At 51.5% G+C, this 23,799-nt stretch overlaps 1 protein-coding gene and 1 long non-coding RNA gene across 2 annotated transcripts in view; both read left to right on the top strand.

The window, feature by feature from the left end:
• The window catches only part of LOC144335660 (uncharacterized), a 31,306-nt gene extending 14,065 nt beyond the window's left edge, over nucleotides 1-17,241 (top strand). The window contains exons 2-3 of the long non-coding RNA XR_013406708.1: nucleotides 8,111-8,254; nucleotides 16,047-17,241. This is a non-coding gene — a long non-coding RNA (uncharacterized LOC144335660). The remainder of the gene's footprint in view (nucleotides 1-8,110; nucleotides 8,255-16,046) is intronic.
• A 1,857-nt stretch (nucleotides 17,242-19,098) lies between these two features.
• On the top strand, nucleotides 19,099-20,517 carry EPOP (elongin BC and polycomb repressive complex 2 associated protein). The gene is given in 1 exon segment (NM_001193705.1): nucleotides 19,099-20,517. A coding segment is annotated over 1 exon segment (1,140 nt). The 3' UTR covers nucleotides 20,239-20,517.
• Nucleotides 20,518-23,799: the final 3,282 nt, after the last annotated feature.

Raw genomic sequence — 23,799 nt, 5'->3', positions numbered from 1 at the left:
ACTCCCCATCTTCCTTATACTTTCCCTTTGTCCTTCAGCTTTTACATTAGTTCCACATTTGTGTCTGTGGGTTGTTGCCATTCTTTCCCCTCGGGTGTGAGTGCCATGAAGACAGGGATGTTTGTGGATTTCGCTGCTGTATTCCAGGGCCTAGAACTGTGCCTGGCGCATTCTAGGTTCTCAGTAAATATTCACAGAAAGAACTGAAGGAAGGAATTCTGAGCCTCCATCTTCAAGCCCTGGGCAGCCAAGATGTGGACATATGGCCCAAGCTGTGCCAATCTGATGCCCTCCTGATCTGTTCTGAGGAGCAAGTAGCCAGAGGCTAGCAGGGGTCACTCTCTGTGGCTACACTGGTAGCACCCAGTGGGTGCTGTTTCCTGTGCTTATTCCGGGCTGAGAGACAATCGTATTATACTTTCTGCTTCTTGGCCCACAGGGCTCTGACTCCAAGTGAGTCCTCTTGTTTCTCTGTTTTTGCTGAGGAGCTGGAGTCTCCTAAGGCTTCAGAATCACTAAGGTCAGTAGCTCCTCAAACACTGTCCTGCCTACCCTGTGCATGGCATTTGGTCCCCATGACCATCCTCCTCTGAATACTCCCTTTCCCTTGCCCTCGAGTCTCACTCTTCCTTTCCCAGCCACCTTCACGAGGGTCCTTTTGCCCTGCCCCTCCCACGGGGCCCATTTCTGGATCCGCTTGGCTTCCCCTGGAAGAGTTTATCCATGTCTGTGGCTTTAACCTTGACTTGTGTGCCTGTGACCTGGTCCTCACCTCTCCAGTCCCAGGCCTCCTTTTCCAGATCTCCCCTGGCCACTCCCTGAGTCCAAAACTAAGCTCCGCATCTCCCCACCCCAGACCCGCCCTTCCTCTTCTAGGTCCCGCCTCAGCTACTAGCCTCCACTTTCTCCAGAGACAAAGACATGGGGGCCTTCTCAGCTCTGTCTTCTTCACTCCTTCTCTGAATCAGCCAGTCAGTCCCACAGCATCTACCTGGTCAATGCGTCCTAACGCCAAAGCGTTCCCATTTGCCCTGAGCACAGCCTTGTGCAGCCTGAAGCATCTTGGTTGCAGTCCTCCGCCCTGCCTCCCAAGGGATCTATCAATCCCCTGTCTTCCTGGTCACTGCCTCCTCCACGCACCTCCTGGAAACCAATCTCTGGGCCAAACTCCTGCTAGGCCTTGAATGTGCAGGTCTCAGCACCCCCACCCGCCGTCCGAGGGGGAGCCCATACCCTCAGGCCCCAGAGACAGACTTGAACCCAGTGAGCAGACACTTCAACCACCCCCGACTTCAGTCTCCAGCCCACTTCAGTCAAAAGAGACAGAGGCAGAGCTCTCAGTTCACACTTACCCTGGAACACTCACAGAAGGCAGGCCTCATCAGAATGAATGGAAGAGTGTCCTTGCTTTGAATAAAATGCCAATGAGGGATAACTTAAGCTAATTATCAAGTCATGCCGGAAGCCAAATTACAGACATTGTCATGTTATAAACACCATTTCCCTAGAGAGCGGTTTGGAGACATCTGGGAAGCCTGGAGCCCGAGCTCATTACCTTCCCCCCAAGTTGCTCTGTCTCCCTGTGTCCCACCCGAGATGTGAGGGAAGTCTCTGCTTCTGCCAGGGCTTCTGGTTTCCCTCCCACACACAGCCAGTTGTTTGCAGATGCTGCTGATTCTTCTTCAAAAACTTGTCCGTTCCTGTGGCCACTGCCATCCTTTAGGTCTTAACCATCTCTTGCTGCTTTCTGGGGCGAGTGACTGAACGAGGCAGAACCTCTGTTTTCCTCATCTGTAAAATAGGAGTTTTCTTCTATTCATTTATTTTTTTTAAGAGACAGAGTCTCACTCTGTCGCCCAGGGTGGAGTGCGGTGGCACAATCTCAGCTCACTGCGAACCTCCACCTCCCAGGTTTAAGAGATTCTCCTGCCTCAGCCTCCCGAGTAGCTAGGACTACAGGTGCATGCCACCATGCCCAGCTGATTTTTGGATTTTTGGTAGAGATGAGGTTTCACCATGTTGGCCAGGCTGGTCTCGAACTCCTGACCTCAAGTGATCCACCCGCCTCAGCCTCTCAAAGTGCTGGGATTATAGGCGTGAGCCACCCTGCCCAGCCAAAAAATGCAATTTATTGATAGAGGGATTGGCTGTCGCCAAGGGGAACAACTGATCAATATTATATCACTAACAGTGAAGCTCAGGCATCAGGGACACCCCGAGGGAACACAATATGTTGGAGGAAGCTTCACCCACAAAGTGTTTTTGTCAGCATAGTCAACCTGAAGCTAATCAAGCCTGGAGATCTAATTTCCAGTTTACAGAAAATACGGGATAAACAACACCACGAGGAAGCAATCAGAGAAATCTAGAAGGTGGGACATGATGTCTGTAATTTACTTAAAATACTTTAGCAGTTCACCCAGTCAATGGCAAAGGGGGAAAAAGTTATTCTAGATTTAAATGAGACTTAAGAGACAGCGAGGGCCGGGCGCGGTGGCTCAAGCCTGTAATCCCAGCACTTTGGGAGGCCGAGACGGGCGGATCACAAGGTCAGGAGATCGAGACCATCCTGGCTAACATGGTGAAACCCCGTCTCTACTAAAAATACAAAAAACTAGCCGGGCGAGGTGGCGGGCGCCTGTAGTCCCAGCTACTCCGGAGGCTGAGGCAGGAGAATGGCGTGAACCCGGGAGGCGGAGCTTGCAGTGAGCTGAGACCCGGCCACTGCACTCCAGCCTGGGCGACAGAGCAAGACTCCGTCTCAAAAAAAAAAAAAAAAAAGAGACAGCGAAAAGCAGTGCAGGCTATATTTAGATTTTGGTTGGGGCTGGGCACAGTGGTTCATGCCTGTAATCCCAGCACTTTTGGAGACCCAGGCAGGAGAATTGCTTGAGCCCAGGAGTTCAAGACAAGCCTGGGCAACATAGCAAGACCCTATCTCTACCAAAATAAATAAATAAATAAATAAGATATACCTAATGTAAATGATGAGTTAATGGGTGCAGCACACCAACACGACATATGTAACAAACCTGCACATTGTGCACATGTACCCTAGAACTTAAAGTATAATTAAAAAATAAAAAATAAATAAATAAATTAGTTGGGTATGGTGGCACACATCTGTGATCCCAGCTACTCAGGAGGCTGAGGCCTGGAGGTTGAGGTTGCTGTGAACTCTGATTGTGCCAGAAACCTGGGCGACAAAGCAAGACCCAGTCCCAATAAATAAATAAATAAATAAAGACCTTGGTTGGAACAAATCAAATACAAAAAAAGCATTTTGGAGGACAAGTTGGTAAATTTGAATATGGGCTACATATTAGATGATATCAAGGAATGGGTAATTTTCTGAGGTATGATCTTTTTTTTATATATATATATATATTTTTCTTTTCTTTTTTTAGAGTGAGTCTCGCTATGCTGCCCAGGCTGGAGTGCAGTGGAGAGATCTTGGCTCACTGCAGCCTCCGCTTCCCGCGTTCAAGCTATTCTCCCGCCTCGGCCTCCTGAGTAGCTGGGATTACAGGCGTGCCACTATGCCTGGCTAGTTTTTGTATTTTTAGTAGAGACAGGGTTTCACCATGTTGGCCAGGCTATTCTCGAACTCTTGGCCTCAGGTGATCCCCCCACCTCGGCCTTCCAAAGTACTCGGATTATAGGTGTGGCCACTGCACCCAGCCTATGATCATAATATTGTAATAAGAAAACTTCCTGAAGTATTTAAGGGTAAACTTCCATGAAAACTTCAAATCACTTTTAGCAAATGTTGGCTGTCAGCAATGGCTCATGCCTGTAATCCCAGCGCTTTGGGAGGCTGAGGTGGGAGGATTGCTTGAGGCCCAGTGTTTGAGATTGCAGTGAGCTATGATCATGCCACTGTACTCTAGCCTAGAAGACAGATGGAGACTCTGTCTCTTAAAAAAAAAAAAAAAAGTATTTGGTGGCTGGGCGCGGTGGCTCGCACCTGTAATCCCAGCACTTTGGGAGGCTGAGGCGGGTGGATCACGAGATCAGGAGATCGAGACCATCCTGGCTAACACAGTGAAACTCTGTCTCTACTAAAAATACAGAAAAAAAAATAAAACAAAACCCAGGTGTGGTGGCGGGGCCTGTAGTCCCAGCTACTCAGGAGGCTGAGGCAGGAGAATGGCATGAACCTGGAAGGCGGAGCTTACTGTGCGCCACTGCACTCCAGCCTGGGCGACAAAGCGAGTCTCTGTCTCAAAAAAAAAAAAAAAGTATTTGATTGTCAACTCTGTGCCAATCGCTAAGCTACTGCAAAATTCAATGTGGTCCCTGTCCCCATGAAACAGAGTGGCAGAGGAGAGGGAGGAGAGGTAGATAATCAGATACACTAATAGATGAATAGTCATTAGCAGATGGAAATCTTACCTTCTTTGGTTTTTTTGAGACGGAGTCTTGCTCTGTTGCCCAAGTTGGAGTACAATAGCACCATCTCAGCTCACTGCAACCTCCGTCTCTTGGATTCAAGTGATAGTGATTCTCCTGCCTCCGCCTCCTGAGTAGCTGAGACTACAGGCATGTGCCACCACACCCAGCTAATTTTTGTATTTTTAGTAGAGACCAGGTTTCACTGTGTTGGCCAAGCTGGTCTCGAACTCCTGACTTCAGGTGATCTGCCCGCCTTGGCCTCCCAAAGTGCTGGGGTTACAGGCGTGAGCCACCGCACCTGGCCAATGGAAATCTCTGAAGGAAATATTCACAGCTCTTGAAGTGGGGATACTGTGGAAACTGACCTGGGCATCATCTGGAAGGGCAAAGAGAGGTTTTCTCAGAGGAAGGGATGACTCAGTGGAGCTCTGAGTAGGAGCAGGCATTGGCCAGGAGAAGCAATGTGGGGGGAAAGTTTACAGTCTGAAGGAACAGCAAGTGCTTAGGGAGAGAGAGGAAGGAGCTTATTGCTTTAGGCCTAAAGAAGACATGAGTGGCTGAAGGAAGAGGCGAGGGAACTGTCCCCTTCCCCAAGAAGACCTGTGTGTGGGGTTGCTAGAGTTAAGTAACACTACCTATGAGCCTAATTAAGAGTTCAGTCTTGGCCGGGCGCGGTGGCTCAAGCCTGTAATCCCAGCACTTTGGGAGGCCGAGACGGGCGGATCACAAGGTCAGGAGATCGAGACCATCCTGGCTAACATGGTGAAACCCCGTCTCTACTAAAAATACAAAAAAATTAGCCGGGCGAGGTGGGGGGCGCCTGTAGTCCCAGCTACTCGGGAGGCTGAGGCAGGAGAATGGCGTAAACCCGGGAGGCGGAGCTGGCAGTGAGCCGAGATAGTGCCACTGCACTCCAGCCTGGGCGACAGAGCGAGACTCCGTCTCAAAAAAAAAAAAAAAAAAAAAAAAGAGTTTAGTCTTTTAGGCTGGGCATGATGGCTCACGCCTGTAATCCCAGCACCTTGGGAGGCCAAGGTGGGCAGATCACTTGAAGTCAGGAGTTTGAGACCAGCCTGGCCAACATAGTGAAACCTCTTCTCTACTAAAAATGCAAAAATTAACTGGGCGTGGTGGCTCACAACTGTAATCCCAGTTACTCAGGAGGCTGAGGCAGGAGAATCATTTGAATCCGGGAAACAGAGGTTGCAGTGAGCCGAGATTGTGCCACTGCACTCCAGCCTGGGCAACAGAGTGAGACACCATCTCAAAAAAAAAAAAAAAAAAAGTTTAGTCTTTCTCTGGAAAGCAGTAGGAAACCATTAACAAATTTTTGTTTTTTTGTAGGGATGGATCGCAGACTCCTGGGCTCAAGCAATCCTCCCACCTTGGCCTCTCAAGTAGCTGGGACCACAGTTGCTCACCACCTGGCCCAAGACCAGACTGGGCAACATGGCGAGACCCTGACTCTACAAAAACTTTTTTTTAAATTTTTTTTGAGACAAGAGTTTGCCCTTGTTGCACAGGCTGGAATGCAATAACGTGATCTTGGCTCACAGCAACCTCTGCTCCCAGGTTTAAGCGATTCTCCTGCCTCAGCCTCTCGAGTAGCTGGGATTATAGGGACCTGCCACCACGCCTGGCTAATTTTGTATTTTTAATGGAGACGGGGTTTCTCCATGTTGGTCAGGCTGGTCTCGAACTCCCGACTTCAGTTAATCTGCCCGCCTCGGCCTCCCAGAGTGTTGGGATTACAGGCGTGAGCCACCGGGCCCGGCCCCACAAAAACTTTTAAAAATTAGCTGGGTGTGGTGGCACATACCTGTAGTCCTAGCTACTTGGGAGGCTGAGGTGGGAGGATCACTTGAGCCCAGGAAGTTGAGGCTACAGTGAGCTGTGATCATGCCACTGCACTCCAGCCTGGGTGAAGGTGAGACGCTGTCTCAAAAAAAAAAAAAAGAAAAAAAAAAGGAAAGAAAAAAGAAAAAGATAAAAGGTTTTGAGTAGGGGCGTAACAGTCAGATTTGTGGCTTTGGAAAGATGACTGTGGGGTGCAATGATGAGGCTTGCGGAGGCATTGACTTGGAGGGCCAGAGGTGTCGGGATGAGGCCTGGGTTTCTGGCTGTGGAAGTGAATGGATGGGGGAGCCACACCTCAGGATAGGTTTCCTGGCAAGAGGGGGTGGAGTGGGTGCTGATGGTTTGGGATGGCTGAGTCTGAGGGGCTTTTGAAATGTCTGAGGTGGACTGAGAGTGCAGTGTGGTATCTGGGCCAGACCTGAGAGGGGAGGGCCAGGCTGAACCCCAGGGCTCTGATGCTGACTGCAAAGTGAGCAGGGAAGAGTGTCCAGAGAGAGAAGAGAGTTCTGGACAAACTCTTGAGGAGCCCCGACACTTTGGGCTGAAAAGGGGAGAGTGAGCCTGCACTGAAGAGCAAGAGGGAGCAGCCCCCGAGGCAGGAGGACAGCAAGGGAGCTCGGTGCCCAGAAGGAAGGGGACTGGGATTGTCTCGGAGGAGGAAGTGGCCAGCCAAGCGGCCTGCCCCGAGAGGTCAGGGAGGCTGACAAGTGCCTGCCAGTTTCGATGAGATGGAGGCCACCGAGACCACAGCAGGAGCTATTCCGGTGGCGGGCGAGGGTGGAAGCAGATGGAAGCGGGTTGGGGAGCAAGTGGGAAGTGAGAAAAGGAAGACTACATGCGTAGACAGCTCTTGGGGGAGCTTGGCTGTGAAGGGAAGAAAGGGATAGGGCTGTAGCCTCTGGGGTCAAGGAAGATTTAGCTTTTTAATGGGAGAGACCTCCTGATGGGGAGAGTGATTGGCTGTGCAAGGGAGCCAAGATGACTCTAGGAAGGTGGATGAGAAAGGCCAAGGCCAGGGCACCCCACTACTTAACAGGGGGGCAGTACGCTGATGGCTGGAAGTTGGCAGCACGTGGGGCAGGCACTTGCTTGCCTTGGTTCCTTGCTCATACTCCTCTGCAGGTGGAATTCTCTCTTCTCTGCTGCCTCCTTTGTTTTTTTTTTTTTTCTTTTTCTTTTTGTTGAGATGGAGTCTCTCATTCTGTCACCCAGGCTGGAGTGCAGTGGTGCAATCTCGGCTCACCACAACCCCCATCTCCCAGGTTCAAAGTGATTCTCCTGCCTCAGCCTCCTGAGTAGCTGGGACTACAGGCATGCACCACCACACATGGCTAATTTTTTTTTTTTTTTTGAAATGGAGTCTTGCTCTGTCGCCCAGGCTGGAGTGCAGTGACTCAATCTTGACTCACTGCAAGCTCCGCCTCCCGGGTTCACGCCATTCTCCTGCCTCAGCCTCCTGAGTAGCTGGGACTACAGGCGCCCCGCTAATTTTTTGTGTTTTTAGTAGAGACGGGGTTTCACCGTGTTAGCCAGGATGGTCTTGATCTCCTGACCTCGTGATTCGCCTGCCTCAGCCTCCCAAAGTGCTGGGATTACAGGCGTGAACCACTGTGCCCAGCCTACACATGGCTAATTTTTGTAGTTTTAGTAAAGATGATGTTTCACCATGTGGGCCAGGCTGGTCTCAGGTGATCTGAGGTAACCTCAGGTGATCCATCTGCCTCGGCCTCCCAAAGTGCTGGGATTATAGGTGTGAGCCACCATGCCCAGCCCTGCCTCCTTTGTATACTCCTGTTCAGCCTGTAGACCTAGGAGGAAGATTACGTTCTCTGAAAAGACATCCTTCCTCTTCCTCTAGGGTCATCTTCCTCTAAGATTCCAGGACCACGATCATCCCTCTATTGCTACTTCTTAGATCAGCTTGTAATGTCTTATCTCCCCCACCAGACTGTGTCTCCAGCATCTCTGAGTCCACAGGACCTGGCCTGGGGCTTGCTACATGGTAGGTGCTCAGTAACTGCGGGGTAAATAAATGAATGCATTAACTATGGTCACATGGAGGAAGTACTGCAGGAGGAGGCAAGTCTGGAATAATTCCTGGGTGAATGTGGAGAGGGATGGGACAAGGGAAGAACGGAGGGGAAAGGGAAAAGGCAGTCTGAGCTACTGCCAAAGGCACTTACATTGATCATGAACTTCTATGCACCAAGTATTAATATGTGAGTTTCTCATTTAAAAAATTTTTTTTTTTTTTTCCCCAAGACAGTCTTGCTTTGTCACCCATGCTGGAGTGCAATGGCGTGATCTCGGCTCACTGCAAGCTCCACCTCTCGGGTTCACGCCATTCGCCTGCCTCAGCCTCCCGAGTAGCTGGGACTACAGGCACCCACCATCAGGCCTGGCTAATTTTTTGTATTTTTAGTAGAGACGGGGTTTCACTGTGTTAGCCAGGATGGTCTCGATCTCCTGACTTCATGATCCGCCCACCTCGGCCTGGGATCTGGGATTACAGGCGTGAGCCACCGCGCCCGGCCTACTGTTTTAGTATAAATAAATATGTTCTGTGTATTTTGTCCTAATTTTTTTTTTTTTTTTGAGACCGAATTTTTCTCTGTTTCCCTGCCTGGAGTGCAGTGGTGCGATTGCAGCTCACCGCAACTTCCGCCTTGTGGGTTCAAGTGATTCTCTTGCCTCTCAGCCTCCCTTACAAGAGCCTCCTCTCTTGTAAGCTGAGATTTCAGGCACCCGCCACCACACCTAGCTAATTTTTGTATTTTTAGTAGAGACGGGGTTTCATCATGTCGGCCAGGCTGGTCTCAAACTGCTGGACTCAAGTGATCACCTGCCTTCGCCTCCCAAAGTGCTGAGATTACAGGTGTGAGCCAGCACGCCCAACCCTGTGCTAAATTTGACAATCCTATACATAATAGGTCCTTAATAAATATTGTTCACTAAATGTTGTTTGGTTAAACCTCACCGTGGGGAATGCAGTCAGTAAATTCCAGACTATGGGAAGTCTGGAAGACAATCATAGTATCTCCAATGACTAAATTGCAAAGAGGGGGAAAAAAAAAGAGAGAGAGAGATAAAGGGGGAATTTATAGATCAAAAGAGAGACATATTAACCATTTGAAATCCTTCCTTGGCTCCTAATTCAAATAAACTAAAAATTGTAAAGAAAAAATATTATAAGATAATTAGAAATTTGAACACTGACTGGCTATTTGATGAAGTTAAAGTGTGATTGTTAATTCTTTTTTTTTTTTTTTTTTTTTTTTTTTTTTTTTTTTGAGACGGAGTCTCGCTCTGTCGCCCAGGCTGGAGTGCAGTGGCGCGATCTCGGCTCACTGCAAGCTCCGCCTCCCGGGTTCACGCCATTCTCCTGCCTCAGCCTCCCGAGTAGCTGGGACTACAGGTGCCCACAACCGCGCCCGGCTAATTTTTTTTTTGTATTTTTAGTAGAGACGGGGTTTCACCGTGGTCTCGATCTCCTGACCTTGTGATCCGCCCGCCTCGGCCTCCCAAAGTGCTGGGATTACAGGCGTGAGCCACCGCGCCCGGCCGATTGTTAATTCTTTTTTTTTTTTTTTTTGACATGGAATTCCACTCTGTCACCCAGGCTGGAGTGCAGTGGTGTGATCTCAGCTCATTGCACCCTCTGCCTTCCAGGTTCAAGCAATTCTCCCGTCTCATTCTCCTGAGTTTCCAGGACTACAGGCACGTGCCACCACACCTGGCTAATTTTTTTTTTTTATTTTTAGTAGAGACAGGCGTTCACCATATTGGTCAGGCTGGTCTCGAACTCCTGACCTTGGGTTATCCACCCATCTCGGCCTTCCAAAGTGCTGGGATTATAGGCACAAGCCACCATGCCTGGCCAATTGTTAATTCTTTTTAGGTTTGATAATAATGTTGGGTTTATGTTTACTTTTAAAGGGTCCTTATAGAAATATGTATTGAAATATTTAGGAATGAAATTATGTGATGTCTTGGATTTGCCTAAAAATAACATGGGGTTTGTTCTAGGTTGGGCACAGTGGTTCACGCCTATAATCCCAACAGTTTGGGAGGCCTAGGAGGGAGGATTGTTTGAACCCAGGAGTTTGAGACCAGCCTGGGCAACATAGTGAAACCCTATATCTACAAAAAATACAAAAATTAGCTGTGCGTGATGGCACACGTCTGTAGTCCCAGCTACTTGGGTAGCTGAGGCATGAGAATTGCTTGAACCCAGAAGGCAGAGGTTGCAGTGAGCCGAGATTGCATCACTGCACTCCAGCCTGGGCAACAGAGCAAGACCTGTCTCAGAAAAACAAAACAAAGCAAAACAAAATAATATGGGGTTTGTTCTATATCTTATAATTTTATATCTTTTTTTTTTTTTTTAGACAGAGTCTTGCTCTGTTGCCCAGGCTGGAGTGCAGCAGTGTCATCTCGGCTCACTGCAATCTCCGCCTCACAGGTTCAAGCAATTCTCCCACCTCAGCCTCCCGAGTAGCTGGGACTACAGGCATACACCACCACGCTTGGCTTTTTTTTTTTTTTTTTGTATTTTTAGTAGAGGCGGGGTTTCACCATGTTGGCCAGGCTGGTCTTGAACTCCTGACCTCAAGTGATCCACCTGCCTTGGCTTCCCAAAGTGCTGGAATTATAGGCATGAGCAACTGCGCAGCTTTTTTTTTTTTTTTTTTTTTTTTTTTTTTTTTTAGACCGGTGTCTTGTTCTGTCACCCAGACTGGAGTGCAGTAGCACGATCTCAGTTCGTTACAATCTCTGCCTACCAGGTTCAAGTCATTCTCCCACCTCAGCCTTCCAAGTAGCTGGAATTACAGGCATGAGCCACCACACCCAGCTAATTTTTTTGTATTTTTAGTAGACATGGGGTTTCACCATGTTGGCCAGGCTGGTCTCGAACTCCTGACCTCAAGTGATCCACCTGCTTCGGCCTCCCAAAGTGCTGGGATTGATTACAGGCATGAGCCACCATGCCTGGCCATTGTTCTATCTTAATTGTGGTGGTAACATGGGCAACAAAGGAATACTTTGGCAAAACCATTTGAACTGTACACTTTGAACTATTTGAACTGTACACTTAAAATGTGCATTTTATTACATAAATCATACCTAAATAAAATTGTGTTGTTGTTTTTTGAGACAGGGTCTCGCTCTGTCACCCAGGCTGGAGTGCAGTGGTGATTGCAGGTCACTGCAGCCTGAACCTCCCAGGCTCAAAGGATCCTTCCACCTCAGTTGCCTGAGTAGCTGGGACTAGCTAATTTATGTGTTGTAGTTGTTTGTTTTGGTAGAGATGGGGTTTCGCCGTGTTGCCCAGGCTGGTCTCAAACTCCTGGCTCTAACGATCTGCCAGCCTCGGCCTCCCAAAATGCTGGCATTATAGGCGTGAGCCATCATATTGGCCAACTTGATTTTTTTTTTTTTTTAAGTGAGGAAGTGGGTGGGTAAGAATGAAACAAAATTGACTAGAGTTGGTAAGTGTTGAAGCTGGATATTGGGTACTCAGAGGTTAATTATATTTATTTACTTTTGTGTAGGTTTGAAATTTTCCATCATATAATACCTTTTTAATTGCATGAGGAAAGATGCTAGTCTTGTTCTACAAATAAGGAAACTAAAGCTTCCTGAGGTTAAGAAATTGCCCCAAAGTCACAAAGCTAGTAAAATGATGAGTCTGGAATGTGAAGGGACCCATCTGAGTCCAGAACTTAAACTATTAACCCTGGATGCAAATTCCCAGAGGAGGCAGAGGAACATGCGGTTTATGCTAGGGGGTGATGCAGACCTGCTGACTTAGGGAATTCTGGGAGCAAGAAAGGTTAAAATGATGGTGGCCGGGTGTAGCAGGGTAGAGAAATGGCTTCCCTCCTGGATTCATTGTTTCCGGGTAGCCTCGTGGTTACCAGAGTGAACTCAGGACCCAACTACTTGGGTTTGGGTTCTGGCTCTGCCACTTGCTAGCAGTGTAACTTGGGCAAGTCACTTCTCTCCCTCAATGTCCCAATTTATATCATGGATTTTTAATTAATTTATTTTTTGAGACAGAGTCTTGTTCTGTTACTCAGGATGGAGTACAGTCTCACAATCTTGGCTCACCGCAACCTCTGCCTCCCGGATTCAAGCGATTCTTGTGTCTCAGCCTCCAGAGAATCTGGGCAGCTGGGATTACAGGCGTGCACCACCACGCCCAGCTAATTTATTTATTTATTTATTTATTTATTTATTTACAGACGGAGTCTCCATTTATTTATTTATTTATTTACAGACGGAGTCTCACTCTGTCGCCAGACTGGAGTGCAGTGGCACAATCTTGGCTTACTGCAACCTCCCCCTACTGGGTTCAAGCGATTCTCCTGCCTCAGCCTCCCGAGTAGCTGGGATTACAGACTCCTGCCACCATGCCCAGCTAATTTTTGTATTTTTAGTAGAGACGGGGTTTCAGCATGTTGGCCAGATGGTCTTGATCTCTTGATCTTGTGATCTGCCTGCCTTGGCCTTCCAAAGTGCTGAGATTACAGGTGTGAGCCACTGCATCCGGCCTATTTTTAAATTTTTTTAGTAGAGATGGGGTTTCGCCATGATGGCCACTCTGGTCTCGAACTCCTGACCTCAGGTGATCCGCCCAACTCAGCCTCCTACAGTGCTGGGATTACAGGCGTAAGCCACTGTGCCCAGCCTATATCATGGATATTAATAGGAATGTAAAATGGTATAGCCCGTTTGGAAAACAGCTTTGCAGTTTTTAGGGTTTTTGTTTGTTTGTTTTTTGACACAGGGTCTCACTCTGTCACCCAGGCACAGAGTGGCGTGAATGTGGCTCACTGCAGCCTTGACCTGCTGGCTCAAGCAATCCCCCAACCTCAGCCTCCTGAGTAGCTGAGACTACAGGCACATGCCACCACTCCCGGCTAATTTTTGTATTTTGTAGAGATAGGATTTTGCCATGTTGCCCAGGCTGGTCTTAAACTCCTGGCCTCAAGCCATCAGCCTGCCTTGGCCTTCCAAAGTGCTGGGACTACAGGTGTGAGCTACCATGCCCAACCTTGGCAGCTTTTAAGAGTTAAACACAGCTGGGCATGGTGACTTATGCCTGTAATCCCAGCACTTTGTGAGGCTAAGGCAGGAGGATCCCTTGAGCTGAGGGGTTTGAGACCAGCTTGGGGAATATAGCCAGATCTTGTCTCACAAAAAAAATTTAAGAAGAAATTAGCTGGGCATGGTGGCTCAGGCCTGTGGTCTCAGCCACACTGGAGGCTGAGGCAGGAGGATCTCTTGAGCCCAGGAGGTCAAGGCTGCAGTGAGCCATGATTGTGCCACTGCACTCCAGCCTGAGTGAGACAGTGAGACCCCATCTCCAAAAAAAAAAAAAAAGTTAACCATAAATGTAGAATATGACCCAGCAGTTCCACCCTTAAATGTCTACTTAGGAGAAATAAAAATGTATATTCACAAAATAATTGTATAGCAAATGTTCATAACAGCATTATAGATGATAGCCAAAAAGTGAAAACCACCCAAATGTGATTGGATAAACAAAATGTGGCATATCCCTACAACGGACTACTACTCAGCAATAAAAAGGAACAGGCTGGGTGCAGTGGCTCATCCCTGTAATCCCAGCACTTTGGGAGGCCAAGGTGGGCGAATCACCTGAGGTTGGAAGTTCGAGACCAGCCTGACCAACATGGAGAAACCCCGTCTCTACTAAAACTACAAAATTTGCCGGGCGTGGTGGCAGGTGCCTGTAATCCCAGGTACCAGGGCGGTTGAGGCAGGAGAATCACTTGAGCCCAGGCGGCGGAGGTTGCAGTAAACTGAGATTGCGCCATTGCACTCCAGCCTGGGCAACAAGAGCGAAACTCTGTCTCAAAAGAAAAAAAAAAAAAAAAAAAAAGGAACAGACTACCAATACATGCTACAACACAGGTAAACCTCAAAAACATTATGCTTTTGTGACGCCAGATGCAAAAGACCACATACTGCAAGATTCCATTTATATAAAATATCCAAAAAAGGGAACTCTGTGGAGACAGAGAGTAGATTAGTCACCCAGGGCTGGGGATGGGAAGGGAGAGCTACAAGTGGGGAGGAGGAGTCTTTTTTTTTTTTTTTTTTTCCTGAGACGGAGTCTTGCTCTATCGCCCAGGTTGGAGTGCAGTGGTGCAATCTCCACTCACTGCAAACTCTGCCTCCCAGGTTCACGCCATTCTCCTGCCTCAGCCTCCTGAGTAGCTGGGACTACAGGCGCCCGCCACCACGCCCCGCTAATTTTCTGTATTTCTAGTAGAGACAGGATTTCACCGTGTTAGCCAGGATGGTCTCAATCACCTGACCTCGTGATCTGACCTCCTCGGCCTCCCAAAGTGCTAGGATTACAGGCGTGAGTCACCGGGCCCAGCCGGGAGGAGGAGTCTTATAAGCAATGTTCTAAAACTGGATTATGGGGCTGGGCACGGTGGCTCATGCCTATAATTCCAGCACTTTGGGAGGCTGAGGTGGGCAGATCACCTGAGGTCAGGAGTTCGAGACCAGCCTGGCCAACAGGGTGAAATCCTGTCTCTACTGAAAATACAAAAATTAGCCGGGCGTGGTAGCATCCGCCTGTAATCCCAGTTACTTGGGAGGCTGAGGCACGAGAATCACTTGAATCTGAGAGGCAGAGGTTGCAGCGAGCTGAGATAGAGCACTCCAGCCTGGGCAACAGAGTGAGACCCCGTCTCAAAAAAAAAAAAAAAATTAGCTGGGCGTGGTGGTGGGTGCCTGTAGCCCCAGCTACTTGGGAGGTTGAGGCAGGACAATTGCTGGAATCCGGGAGGTGAAGGCTGCAGTGAGCTGAGATTGTGCCACTGCACTCCAGCCTGGAAGACAAAGTGAAACTCTGTCTCAAAGAAAACCCCAAAACTGGATTATGATGATGGTTGCATAACTGTAAATTTACTAAAAATCATTGAATTGGACACTCAAAATGGGTTATGTGTGGTATGTTCATTTTTAAAAATACTGTCAGCTGGGCGCGGTGGCTCACACCTGTAATCCCACCACTTTGGGAGGCCGAGGTGGGCAGATCATGAGGTCAAGAGATCAAGACCATCCTGGCCAACGTGGTGAAACCCCATCTCTACTAAAAATACAAAAATTAGCTGGGCGTGGTTGCGCGCGCCTGTTCTCCCAGTTTCTCGGGAGGCTGAGACAGGAGAATTGCTTGAACCCCGGGAGGCAGAGGTTACAGTGAGCGGAGATCGCGCCACTGCACTCCAGTCTGGGTGACAAAGCAAGACGCTGTTTTAAAAAAAAAAAAAAAAAAGTCGGCCGGGCGTGGTGGCTCATGCCTGTAATCCCTGCACTTTGGGAGGCCGAGGCGGGTGGATCACAAGGTCAGGAGTTCGAGACCAGCCTGGCACACATGGTGAAACCCCGTCTCTACTAAAAAAAAAAAAAATACAAAAAAAAAAAAAGTCTATTTCATAGGCCGTTATGGGGATTAAGTGAGCATGCAGTAAGTACTACAGAAGTTTCTATGGGGTTGGACGCCTGGGGTGCAGTTCCCCAAAAAGGGCAACCCGGCAGGCCTCCTGCTCCCAAATCCTTGAACACAGTCCTTACTGCCCCAGGTGAGACCCAGATGGGCCAAGGAAAGGGAAGTGCTGGCTTCTGGATCCAGAGGTGCCCTTTCTAGCCCTCACTCTGGAGGTGTTAGATGGGACCCGGCATCCAGCCTTGTCCCTCTTTTTCTCCTATAGGAGAGATTCCTGAGAAGGGTGTTGCCTCTCTCGTTGCAGGCTGAGGATGGGGTCGAGAGTCCTCTACTGGAGGCAATGGTAATTGCAGCAGCTGGGCCTGCCGACGTGAGTTCTGGTGACTGCTCACATCATGTTTCAACCCTCCCAACAATGTGAGGAAGCCACTGTTGTCTCCTTTTCACTGATAAGGACATTGAGTGTCTAGATGACCTGCCCAGGGTTGCACAGCGCCACCCTGCCCCATCCAGGCCATCAAGGGTGGTTTGATGATCTCCTTTCAGCTGGTCCTTTCAGCTGGAGAGGCACTCACAGTATTCTACCGTTTGTAGAGTGATTCCATCCCTGGGTCCATATTCTGGGGTGCCTGATGAGGGCAAGGGGAAGTAGGGAAAGTGGAGGCAGAGAGAAGGACTCACAATCGTAATGACCCCTCAATAAAGCCCCCAAACTCACATGGTTCGGAAGGGGGAGCTGGCAGCTTTTGGAGGCAGAGAAAGAAGAGGTCATTGATCTGCACTGTTATGTAATATTCACTCATTTATTCATACTGATCATTTTCTCGGGCATTCTCTCCTTGTGTCGACACTGTGCTAGGCACAGGAGTGCAAGCAGGAACTGCTGTTTGGGATGAGTCCTCAGCACTGTCCTGCAGAAGAGACAGCCATGAAGATCATCCTTCCAGAACTTTCCTTGTGTATGTGTGCGTGTGTGCGTGTGTGTAGAGGTGGGCTTTTCGAGCAGTTATGAGCCTTGGAGTCTAGACCCAGCTCAGCTTCATGACTTGGCAGGACCCCAGGATCCCCCCTCATGACAACTGCCCTGGAGAGCTCTTCTGCAGGAGATGTTAGAGGGTGAGTGTTTTGGGCAATGGAACACCACACCTCCTCCTTCCTCAAACCCTCGCCCCATCTAGGGACTTTACCTCTGGAGTCTGCAGGTGGGGGAGGCAGACCCTCCTTACCCCTGTCCTTCCAGATGTTATTTGATGACACATAGGGAAACTACACCTCTGTTGTCACCTCTAGAAGGGCCCAGAGGCAAGCTGCATCATTTGTCCCCTTTCTGAAACCCTTTCTTGTCCTGGCCCCAGAATAAGATATTTCTATCTGGAGCCACCCCCAGCATTCTTCCACACTTTTACCCCAAGCTATCATACCAATTCTTGTATTTCCATAGATAGGAAATGGCAGTATTCCAATAACCTGATTTTTCTCAAGAGAGAAATATCCCTGGGAATCATTTATTCACTCACTTGCTCATTCATTCATTCACACATATTGATTGAGCACCTATTATATCTTGGCCATTGTTCTAGGCAGTGGGGATGCACCACCAATCAAGATGAAGTTCTCATCAACTCATTTCCAGACTAATGGGAGAGACAGACACTAAAGAATAAATCCATTTACAGACTTTTATGTAACAGTAAGCTATGCAGAAACTAAAGAAGGTTAAGGGGATAGAACAGGGTGGGCGTGTGTGCTGCAGAATTTGTACTGGAAATTCACTTTTTCTTTTCTTTCTTTTTTTTTTTTGAGACGGAGTCTCGCTCTGTCGCCCAGGCTGGAGTGCAGTGGCGCGATCTCGGCTCACTGCAAGCTCCGCCTCCCGGGTTCACGCCATTCTCCTGCCTCAGCCTCCCGAGTAGCTGGGACTACAGGCGCCCACAACCGCGCCCGGCTAATTTTTTGTATTTTTAGTAGAGACGGGGTTTCACCGTGGTCTCGATCTCCTGACCTTGTGATCCGCCCGCCTCGGCCTCCCAAAGTGCTGGGATTACAGGCGTGAGCCACCGCGCCCGGCCGAAATTCACTTTTTCTTTATTTTCCTTGGGGGATATGAGAGTGAGGGTCTGTGCGTGCCCTCCTGTGGCCTCTTCAACCTGTTTGGCAGATCAAGCCTCAGAGCGGAGCATCCTGGGATTGGGGGTCAGGGGTTGCAGAGCCAGCACTCTGAATTTAGTTGAGGCGGAGTATTTAGATACTGCATCAGAGAAATGGAAATAGGTACTGAGACAGCCTATTTATCGGCTTCCATGGGTGTAATAACACTCCCACCCTTCCAAATTTATTTTTTTCTTTGTTCATCTTGCATATAACTACTGAGTTCTTAACTACTTATACATTACAGCATTTTTTGAGCCTGCTGTGTGCCACGTACTGTTTTAAGGGCCATTCACGGCCCGCTAGAATCCCTGCTGTGCAAAGCTTGTAAACAACCATTGCCTCATTTCATCTTTCCCCTAAACATTATTTCTGATATTCATCTACGTTGATTCACATAGCTCTTTTAGTCCCAAGAGGGCAGATATGAAGCGTCCCATTTTACAGATGCAAAACCCAGACTGCTCGGGAAAAAACAAGTTGCTTTCCGACGACGAAATCCCAGGACGCCACTGGGCCACGTGCGGCGGCGCATCTGGCCCCTAGCGATCCCACCCGCGCACGCTCCCTCCCGCGCTCCCTCCCAGCCGCCGCCGCGCCGGGTCCACGTGTGTGTGTCTGTGTGCGGAATGGGGACGGGGGCGGCGCCGCCGGAGGGGTGGGGTCCGGGCTAACGTCACGGGCGGTGCGGCCCAATCAGCGGCGGGCTCGCGGCCCCGGCGCTGGTATTGGGGCAGCGAGGGGGCAGTTCTCTATAACGCGGTCTCCGGGAGCCAGCGGGGAAGAAAGAAACCGAGCAGGCGGAAGGCGCCCTCCCCGCCGCCTGGGCCCGGGCACCGGGTGCCGGGCCCGGGGTCCTTCCCGCCTCCCGCGGCCGCAGGCCGCTTTGTTTCCCCTGCCTCTGCGCTTCGGGCGACTCGAGAGGGTCTCCCGCCGGGGCTGCGAAGGGGACGCGGCGGCAGAAGGGCGGCCGACCCCGCTGGGACTCACAGGGACCCAGGAGTCCGGCTGCCGGGAGGGCCGCGTGAGGAGAGCGAAGAGGGAGCCCGAGCTCTGCGGCCCTGGGTAGCGGGCCGGGGGCGCCCGTGAGCAGAGACCTCCCCGTCGACGGGGGGCGATGTTCCCCTCGCCCGTGGGCTCTTCGGGCAGCCAGGGCATCCCGCCGCTGGGACCTGGACCCCCTCAGTGGGCACCCCTCAGGCTGCTCCATGGAGACCCTCTGCCCCGCACCCCGCCTGGCAGTGCCGGCGTCCCCGCGAGGGTCGCCCTGCTCTCCCACGCCCCGGAAGCCGTGTCGGGGGACCCAGGAATTCTCTCCGCTGTGCCTGCGTGCCCTCGCCTTCTGCGCCCTTGCCAAGCCCCGGGCGTCCTCTCTGGGCCCGGGGCCTGGGGAGCTGGCGGCGCGGTCTCCCGTGCTGCGGGGCCCTCACGCCCCCCTGCGCCCTGGCGGCTGGGCCCCGGATGGCCTGAAGCACCTCTGGGCACCGACCGGGCGGCCCAGCGTTCCTAACACCGCGTCCAGCGAGGATGCGGACGTTGCAGCGTGCCCCCGCCGCGGAGAAGAGGAAGAGGGCGGAGGCGGTTTCCCGCACTTCGGCGTTCGCTCCTGTGCACCTCCGGGCCGCTGCCCAGCGCCCCCGCGCCCTCGGGAATCTACGACCGGCTTCGCCTCGGCCCTGCCTCTCCCGGCCCCGGGTCTCGAGCCTCAGCGTGGCCCAGCCGCCAGCCCGCCTCATGAGCCCAGTTCCCAACCTCCGTCGCCACCTGCGGGCCTCTCCACCGATCCCGCGGGTCCCGGGGCGGCGCCGGGGCCATTCCTGCCCGGCCAGCCTGCCGAAGTCGATGGAAACCCCCAGCCGGCCGCCCCCGAGGCTCCAGCGGCCAGCCCCTCGACGGCCAGCCCGGCTCCGGCCGCACCTGGAGATCTCCGCCAGGAACATTTCGATCGTCTGATCCGCCGATCGAAACTTTGGTGTTACGCGAAGGGCTTCGCCTTGGATACCCCGAGTTTGCGCCGGGGGCCAGAGCGGCCGCCTGCGAAAGGGTCGGCTCGGGGAGCCGCCAAGAAACGCCGGCGGCCGGCGCCCCCTGCGCGCACCGCGCAGCCCCGCCGCCCTGCACCGACGCTCCCCACCACGAGCACCTTCAGCCTCCTCAACTGCTTCCCCTGCCCCCCGGCCCTGGTGGTCGGGGAAGACGGAGACCTAAAGCCGGCATCCTCGCTTCGCCTCCAGGGAGACTCTAAGCCCCCGCCCGCCCACCCGCTGTGGAGGTGGCAGATGGGGGGTCCCGCTGTCCCTGAGCCCCCTGGCCTCAAATTCTGGGGGATCAACATGGATGAAAGCTGACCGTGGGACTTCTGCCAAAGGGGAAAAGTTGGGACCATGGCCAAACCGCGGGCTTGAGGAGAGAGCCCCGTTTCTCACATTTGTCCCCTTCCTTTACATTTTAGGAGCTGTGGGCAGAGGAACCTAAATGACAGTGATCTTCAAGCACCTAAGTGTTCGGGGTGACAGTCCCTCCCCCTCATCCTTTGCAAAGAAACCCAGGGCTGGAGTCGGGAGAAGGCTTAAGCAAGAAAGGCTGATGACATAGATTCCAATCCCTGCCCCCTTCCATCTCGGACCGTTGGAGGCAGGGCCTGCACCCCAGTGGGAGCAAAGGAGGCCACCGCTCAAAGACAGCCCCCACCCCCCCAAAAAAAGAGGAGAGAGACCTCGGTGATGGACAAAACGGTTGTTACTGTGTTTGTGGGCGAGCCTGGGGTGCGGGGGCTGCGGTGGGGGTGGGGAGATGATTGGCAGCTCCCTGGGGGCATCCCCCACCCCCACTGTCCAGGCCTTTAACCCTTTGCTCCCCTCAGGCCTTCCCTAACGCTCCAAGCACCGTTGGAGCCTTCAATGGGTGAGGGAGCTTGGGTAAGAGGTAGATCACCCCCTTCCTGTCCCCTTTCTAGGCCCCCTCAAGTGCAGGTGACCCCTAATTGGTGAGATCTTCAGTCTCAGCCGCCGACCTTTCCCTTTTGTCCAGTTTTGGAGTTCCCATCTTTTTCCCTGTTTGCTTTCCGAGTGTAAGGTCTGGCCGGTGAGAAAGATTCCCCCCAACCTTGATTAATCAGCCCTCTCCCCCAACTTACTTTCCTTAGGACGGGTAGGGCTGAGGGACCTCCTCTCCAGAAAAGTGCTTACTTTGCCTGGGGAAGGGGCAAGACACTGTCCCAGGGAAAGTAATAGAAGGTGGAAGAAATCAATAAAATCAGACCAAACAAGTCGCCTTTCGAGGGCCTCCACCGATTTATGGATGAGAGGAGGTGGAGGTGGAAGGCAGGCCCGAGTCCATTCTTGGACACCCAAACTCAGCCCCCTTAAAGAGTGGAAACAAAACAAGCTGCACTTTGCAGAGGTGGTAAATGAAAGGACTCTTGGCCTAACTGCAAGAGTCCCCTGGGGTTTGAAAGGACAAAGTTTGAGTCTGGATGGGATCTGCGCTGAGGTACCTTAAGCTTCCCCCGCAACATGTCCCAGCCTCAGGCATTGCGGGAGTTGTCAGAGATCTGATGGATCCGAAGGGGGCAGGGCCGGGGATTAGGTTTGGGGTCAGAGGTTCTGTTTTCCAGGGGAGGGGTGAGATAGGCCTGGATCACGCCCTCTGCCATACCCTCCAGCTAGGAGGATCTTGAGTCAGAGAGGGTTGGAAGCGTTTTCTCCTCCACCCAGGTGAGGTCAGGGGAGGTTAGGTCTTAGGCAGATGGCAAGTTGAGGTGTGAAGGGAAGCTGGGGCTTTTAAATCTGCCGAACAACTGAGGGACCCAGTGCCCCTTCTGCCCCGCACTAGTGAATAGCGCCCCCTCTTCCCCCCGAAAACGAGGTGAGAGAGGAACAGTTCCCACGCTGGGGAAGGACTTGTCTCCTTTTCTGTGAAAATGCTTTGTAAAAAGTTGTTACTGTTTGCATAGAGCAGATTCTTGAGAAAAACTGTTTTGGACCATAAAAGTTTTGTTTGTTTTAAAAACTGTCTCCTTTCATTTTTCTTTCCCTGGGGGTGAGGGTGGGGGTGGGGTGGGTGGGCGTGGGGTGGGCACTTCTCTCTTTTTCCTTAACATCTGGCCTCTGTGAACCCTGCTGACCTCCCCTCCCCCTCCAGCTGTGTTGTGGGAGGAGGAAGGAGGGGTGGGCGAGTGCCTTCCACCCTGTGCTTCGGGGGTCTCCATCTTATTTTGCCCCCCAAAGAATGGAGAACGGGAAGAAGGCAGACACGAGGGGTGGGGAGAGAATCGCCGTGAAGAGGGGAGCTGTTAGGAGAAGTCTGGAAAGCAGACTCCCTGGTTTTCAAAGGCCCCTTGGTTTTAGTAATGCGCTCTGGGTCAGTGTGGGCCCCACCCGCCTGCCTGGAGCCGGGCACGGGACGATGGCGTGAGCTCAGGGTGAAGGAGGAAGGGCTGGTGGGCATGAAATACTCTTTTTGGACTTTCCTCCTCCGGGGCAGGGGGAGATGCTGTCAATTTAGCTTCTTTCATCCCTGCACCACCTGCCCCCACCCTTACTCCCCTACCCCCACCTTTACTCCCCCACCTCCACCCTGCAAGTGAAAGGGTTACCACTGGACCTGGAAGGGGGCGGGGCAGCGAGTTAAAAAACACGCCTTTTAGCCAAATAAGATTTAATTCTAGTTATTTTACAGAATAGGGAACTACATTAGTTCCCAGGGCTGCCATAACGAATCACAACAAACTTGGTGGCTTAAAAGACAGATATTTAAGCCTCCGGGTGTGGTGGCTCACGTCTGTAATCCCAGCATTTTGGGAGGCCAAGGCGGGCAGATCACAAGGTCAGGAGATCGAGACAATCCTGGCCAACATGGTGAAACCCCGTCTCTACTAAAAATACAAAAATTAGCTGGGCATGGTGGCTCGTGCCTGTAACACCAGCTACTCCGGAGGCTGAGGCAGGAGAATCGCTTGAACCCGGGAGTCGGAGGTTGCAGTGAGCTGAGATCATACCACTGCACTCCAGCCTGGCAACAGAGTGAGACTCCACCTCAGAAAACAACAACAACAACAAACCCAGATATTTCTTCTCTTCCATTTACTGGGGCCAGAGGTCCAAAACCAAGGCGTTGCAGGGCTAAACTCCCTCCCGAGGCTCTCGGGAAGGGCCCCCTCCATGCCTCTTCCAGCTTCTGTGGCCCCACGTGTTCCTTGGCTTGTGGCTGCAGAGTTCCCATTCTCCCACTGTATGGCCCTCCCTTCTCCTGTCACGAGGATACTTGTCATTGGCTTTAGGGCCCACCAGACAATCCAGGATGATCTTGTCTTGACATCTTTAATTAAGCTACGTTTACAGAGACCCTTTTTCCAAATGAAGTCATATTCATAGGCTCTAGGGGAGTGGGGCTGGGGATTAGGACCTGGACACATCTTTCTGGGTTCCACCATTCAGCCCACCCCAGAAACTGAGTCCCAGAAAATAAAGAAACTTGCCTAGACTTTTTGGGGGAAGCAAACAGGTACTGGGTGTTTGGGGTTGGAACAGGAAACAGCGCACTTCCAAGCGGGGGCCACAGTAGGAGCAGCCTGGGGAAAGGGGAATCCCTGGCTTTCCCCAGGCTCTGAGCTCCTGGGGATCTGGGACTCCCTCTCCCATGCCAATACACTGGAGCCCAAGAGGGTCTGAGGAAGTCTGCTCTCCCTCCCAGGTGTCCTCAGCCGCTGCTTCTACCCCTCCCCTCTTCCAGTCCCGTGTCCTCTAGGGCTGGTGGCCACCGCCTTGGTTTGTCAGGGATGTGGTTGTCACAGTCTTATTTCTGTCTGGGTCTCTAAGCCCTTACAGCGTCACATGTTTTCCTTCTGTCTCAAAGGGTCTCAGACGGTCTCCTCTCCGTGTGCCTTGGGGTCTCCGCCCTCCTCTTCA

Source organism: Macaca mulatta, chromosome 16 (assembly GCF_049350105.2).
Source record: "Macaca mulatta isolate MMU2019108-1 chromosome 16, T2T-MMU8v2.0, whole genome shotgun sequence".
Lineage (NCBI taxonomy): Eukaryota > Metazoa > Chordata > Mammalia > Primates > Cercopithecidae > Macaca > Macaca mulatta.
This window is presented reverse-complemented; position numbering and strand designations above follow the sequence as displayed.